Below are 6,085 nucleotides of genomic sequence, written 5' to 3' on the forward strand. Positions count from 1 at the left end.
AAATCCCTCCAGTGAAACAATTTTCTCCAGAATCTGATTGTCTTAATCAGCCACAAAAACAACAGCCTGAGCTACATCACCTTGTGTTGAAAGAGAGGGCATCCTCCTGTTTCTCTTTCCTGGTCCTGCACATTTTAGACACACCTGATTCTAATGGCAGCTCATCAGCAAGCACTGCAAAAGCTTGATGATGACCCATTTATCAGGTGTGGAGCTAATGTTCACAAAATCACTTAAAGCGGACCTAGACCGGAAGTTCCAATTAACCCTGTTTTTTAGTGTGTATCTGCGTCATTACCTTGTTTAAGAAGCCCTGAAGGTTCTAAACAAACAGTTCAGCCACTGCTGAGAACGCTGTGTTTTATTGTAATCTTGGGCTCAGCGAGATCTCTGAAAAAACCCGGTCCGGTTACAGCAGATCGTCCTGTTCCGGGCACTAGTCCGGGCACATCCGGTTGCGTACATTGAACCACAGAAGAAGAATAACGTCCGTTGTAGAGGTGTTTCACGAGCGACAGTGTCTTCTGACTCTGGGTCAAAGTCTTAAAGGGACTGCGGCTGGGAGTCGTGAAGAAGCTATTTTTAAACATTGTTAAAACAATGTTTTGATAATGAGTAGCAGTGCATCCACCGTTCCAGAAGGGGGCGCTTCTGAGAACGGGTGTACTTCCGGGTACTGGCCAATCACAAGACTCTGTCTTCTGGGTGAGAGAGTTGAGTCTCAAATCTCGCGGCTGGGAAACAGCGTCAGAAATCGGCTCGTTTACAGCAACTAGGAGGTTTTTGACCATAAAAACAAGTTAATGTATGTAGAGTAGAGTAAGTAGACCTCCATAACTAACATATATGTGCAACAGGACCACTCTATGTGACCTTTAAAAGGTGATGATATCTCAGTACATAACCAGTTATAGAAACATTAGAGGTCAATGCTGGGCTCTAATAAGATTTTTGTTCTGTGTCTGTTGATGCTTTTCAGGTTGTGTGCCCATGAGGTCGTCCATGCTGGTCCTGTTCCTCTTCTTCAGTGCCCAGGCTGTGGCCTCCATCAGAGGAGACTTGTGTACCGCTACGACGGCACAGCAGCAGCAGCAGGATCCAGGTGACAACATTAACTCCATCCCCACAGTGGACCCCAAACTTTTCACAAAGCGCCACTACCTCTCACCCAGGGTGCTGTTCAGTGCTCAGCCCCCCGATGCCGAGCCTGCAGCGTCGCACGGTGCCAGTAGAAGGAGCCGCAGACGGGCAGGACAGCCTCAGCACCGTGGGGTGTACTCCGTCTGTGAAAGCATCAGCGTCTGGGTTGGCAACAAAACCAAGGCCACGGACATCTCAGGCAACGAGGTGACGGTCCTTCCGAATGTGAACATCAACAATGTCAACAAGAAGCAGTACTTCTTCGAGACGACGTGTCACAGCACTCGTTCGGGCAGCTCGGGCTGTTTGGGGATCGATGCGCGACACTGGAACTCCTACTGCACCAACTCGCACACTTTTGTACGAGCGTTGACTACATTCAAAAATCTGGTGGCGTGGAGGCTCATACGCATTAACGTGGCCTGCGTGTGTGTCCTCAGCCGCAAGTCATGGCGGCAGTGAAGACGTTAAACACATGTCTCGCAAAAAACAGCCTCACACACTATCTCAAATGTCAGTAGAATTGGGTTTGGATATTTTCCAGAGTTTGGTGTGCACATATGAAGAATGCACCAGGAGATTGTTTGGGTCACACTGTTCACAACGGCAGCAGAATTTCTGTAACGTTCAAGCAAAAAAGGTTGGAGCCTAGGTTGAACACGCTGGAGGCGAGACACTCACCCACTCACTCACTCACTGTGATTTTTCCAGAGATTTTCCTGTTTTATTCCCTCATCGACTCACTTGGATGTTCTCCAGAAATGTGACTCGAGGGCTGGCAGGAAACGTTCTGGAAAAATTCCAAAGCATTATCTGTGGACATCTGTGGACCCACATACAGCCCCTGCAGAAAAATCTTAGGGAAATGTCCAAACTTCAGTGCGTGTCCGAAAGCAGCTACACAGACATACCCGTGCAGGTAGCTGTGACCTCTGCATAACTTATCACCAAAGACTTCTCACTCTGCACACAGTAAATTATTGCTATTTGTATCAGGACTGCATGTACTGTATATACACCAGACCTGGGTCAAATAGTATCTGCAGTTGGTTTGTAGCAGTTTGTCAATTTACAACAAATTGCAGGGATGTTGGGAGTCTCGTATTATTTTAGCTGTAGATTATAAGTTGAATTTGACTCAAAATTAACATCAGCCCTTTCAAGCAAATCTTTGATGTGCCGTTCCCATTGCAAACACATCATGATGAAAGTAGATTTTTTTCAATGACTTGTTTGCAATGCATCTACAAAAAGGGGGTAAAAAATTTAAAGTTTTGCTGGAGAATCATTTGTGTTTACTTGTAAAGGAGGTATTGCGCAGTAGGTCTTTCCACTGATTATGTCCGATCAGTGCCGACTGGCCTTCCCCAACATTGCCCCATGCAAATGTTTTACATTTGCATCCAAATATTTCAAGTCAAGCAAGTGAAGCAAATAAAGCAAACTTTGCATCATTGCTTGATTCATGTTGCTCAGTGCGAGTGATGCAAAATTCACGTCTACTTGCACCTTTGCATTTAGGCTGTGTTCACATTACCAGGTTGAAAGGATTCATTTCTGATTAAGTCATCTATAAATGCAAGGAACATCCGTCTATTAATCACATAGCTGTCCCATGTGTTGCTTTTACAGGCTTTTAAACTGAACAGATGACTTACTGAGGGTGACTCTGGCATTGTTTGGATAAGAAATGCAAAGGAATGGGTACTACGTACTGCACTAGTTCTGTTAATGTGACAAACAGACAACCACACGAGCAGAGGACCACCTCTTTGCAGAGTTCCAGCTCCTGATTTAACCAAGTGTGGTCAGAGAAGTTTCTGCCAGATGTACATGCAGACTACAAAAAAGTCATTTTCAAATATGAAATGTATTTGCAATTCACACACTATATGATGACCACAGTGGGATAGTCTGGGTCTGAAGCATTCACAACAGCAGGAGGAACATGGCGTCACTCGACCATTAGGAGAAATGACAGAGAGTGACTTTTGCAGACATTTGCGTTCACACATACAGCTCCTGTGGTCGATCTCCAGTGCACTAACCAAACACTCTAGAACAGTGCCAGCTGTAAGAATATAGAGCTATTCCACACACATTTTAACTAAGGTAATTCAACCACAGCAATTTTAAGCCTCACATACAATGACCTCTAGTGGTGTTTTGATAATAACATCAGGACGTAGCAGCTGAGCCACGTCAGGCTGAACCATGGCTTCAGTTTAAGCTGCAGCTCCAGGGAAAGCAGTGTTGGGTTTGAGAGATCAGAGCGTTCTGAAGATAGAAACCACATAAGTTGTCACAGAGCAAGAGCCCCTAACTATGCTAGCACATCAATACAATCAGGATAATTATAGTATTTTTCTGCCACCAGTAATATTTTCCTTAAGCGAATCCAGGCACTCTTTAAGTCTGCAACCCATGTTTGGAAATATAATTTGACCCAGGTCTGATATAAGCAAAACCTTTTATTAAAATGTTGTTTTTGACATTGTTATTTATTAAACACTCCCATACATGCACTGTATGCCTCATGAAGTTTGTTGTATGAAAACCAAGCCCCCCCGCCCCAAGTCTTAACATGAGGAGGAATTGTGTTCTTCTGGCCTCAATGAAAAAAATGAAGAGAAAACCCACATGGCTTCAGTTAACCATCAGTAATTTGGTGTTTTGGCATTTCTTTGTGTTTTCCTCCTGCTCTTCATTCTACAGACGATATGAAGCAAAAGGGGGAAAGGCATACACATAAAAAGGTTTGTCTGTGATTCATCACTCCAGCTCTGACTGATAACATCAGAGTTCATCGTTTCTTTGATTTGAAAGTGACATTTCAGCATCATGAGTGCTCTACGGATTATACTAAAGGCAGATGTTTGGTATAAGGTGCAATTATTTAGGCTTGTAGCCCAGTTATGCATCACAACTGACATTTTAAATGTGTAACGTAGGATTGTGGACGGCTGCGGAAATTATATTTCTAGAAAACTAGAGGTGATCTATTATTTGTATATAGATAAATTCCATAATTATGAATGTAACTGTATTAGTTTACTACTGACTGTGTTCGCCTCAAACAAAGTGGTCACTGCACTGGCAAAAACATTAGTGCAACACTGACCTCTAGTGGTTGAAAGTTGGCAAACGTCGACTATATCTCAAAATGAGCAAGAATAAAAACAAAGCTGCTAATAATAGCATAAGGGTGTAATAAGACAACTTACCAAAATTATACTGTACAAGGTCAAACTATGACGTCTCCTTACTCTTAAAAAATCATCCTCCACCACTCCACACTTCTCTTCGCACCAATTTCTTGTACAATCAACCACTGCTGAGCCTTCAGAAAACATCTGCGAGAAGCACACATGTACTGAAAGCCAGTGGTGTAAAGAGTGAACAGGTCACCTCCATGTGCCCAATCAGACAAAATGTATTATCCCTGTGAGCAATCCAGGAGATGGTGGACATGGTGACACCCACAGACTGGAGCTTCTCACCCGATAGCAGTGGCTGGATGGTGCTGGATGTAGAGGAGAAACTAGTGAAAGTGATTCTAACAGAATGGAACTATCCATCGGGACATTTTTTTAAAGTACGTTTTCATTTACTACATACTTTGTGAAGTGCACTGACTCATTTTTTTTATTTTCATTTTAACATTTATGCTGTGGCTCACTCACTGTTGAGCTGTGGAGTTTTCATGCTCATTATAAAAGGTTTGTTGAAACTATCTGCCTCTAGTTCAGGGAGCAATTGCTGTTACTACTATGAAGAGTTGTCATCAAATTTAAAAAAAGAAAGAAGGAAAAAAAGGAACTGGGATGGTTTAGTTACATGGGGAGAACGGCTCCTGTGGCCAAGAGCCGTTGAAAAGAATCCGATTGTTCACAAATACCCCATCATCATCATCATCTTCCACATATGTATGAATTTGGAGATTTTAATTTTGCATCTCCTTCCTGTGTGTTTTTATTTGTCCACCTTCCATGAACCCTGAAGTTGTACAGACAGGTGTAGTCAGGATGGCCCCAGTTGCTCTCAATTTGAAGCCTTACATAGTTGAAGGCTCCATTTTTGTTGTCCTGGGGTGAAAAAAATTCAAGAAAAGGTAAACTATAACTGGTGATATACCTAGCTTGAACGTGAAACAAACACAAAATGCATCAACATAGATTAAATTACATCGTGTGACACTCACTGATATTTTGAAAGTTTGAACTGGATCTCCATCCTGGTCGTAAAGAAAGGTTCCCAGTTGGAATTCGTCACTGCCCAAATATGCCATTCCCTTAAAGGATTGGCGGAAGAAAGAGACCATGAGTTGAACACTTTGCAGTTCTCTATGTATGAAACGCTTGTTTATATTAAGTGGTAACATGTCTGCTGCGAAACACCGATAAACTTCACAAACTTACATAGATGGAAAACACCTTTGGTGCTGCATTAATGGTACTGCTTGGGGATATGTTTTGTAAAATGTGACCCAGTGTCACATGGCTGACGGTGATTGTGTACGGGAGTGCAATGACTAAACGTCCCTGAGCACCTGAAAAGGGCCAGCAGCGACCTGGAAGCAGAGGAGAGTGTCCCTGAGGAAAGACAAAAGAAAAAAAGTGAAAAAATAAAAAAGACGAGAAGCAACACTTGCCCCATTTTGGTCACAGTTTAACGACGCTGTTGGTCGCTGGTTTAGCAACAGTCTTGCCCTCTCGTTTGCTCATTCTCGACCAGCAGGAGTCTGTTCTTTTTATGTACTTAAATTCCTCATCTTTATACATTTTAAATAAAGTGTGAGAGCTTTTCTGTGTGTTTTTGCATCCTGAGGAAAAAGATATCTCATGTGAGCAGGTACACTTACTCACGAGTGAACAGGTAAACTGCAGATAAAGCATGCTGAGGGATTTTATACCTTAATATTGTCAGAGGAGTTATGCTAACTAGT

The 6,085-nt window shown here is 42.7% G+C and overlaps 1 protein-coding gene across 1 annotated transcript; it reads left to right on the plus strand.

Moving 5' to 3' along the window:
* Positions 1 to 990: 990 nt before the first annotated feature.
* Positions 991 to 1,602, plus strand: ngfb (nerve growth factor b (beta polypeptide); the record flags this gene model as incomplete). The annotated part of the gene is made up of 1 exon (XM_083892955.1): positions 991 to 1,602. The coding sequence occupies one exon, from the start codon at positions 991 to 993 to the stop codon at positions 1,600 to 1,602; it is 612 nt and encodes a 203-aa protein (XP_083749081.1).
* Between the last annotated feature and the right edge of the window lie 4,483 nt (positions 1,603 to 6,085).

The sequence above is a fragment of the Microchirus variegatus genome, assembly GCF_963457635.1.
Source record: "Microchirus variegatus genome assembly, chromosome: 7".
In the NCBI taxonomy this organism is placed as follows: domain Eukaryota; kingdom Metazoa; phylum Chordata; class Actinopteri; order Pleuronectiformes; family Soleidae; genus Microchirus; species Microchirus variegatus.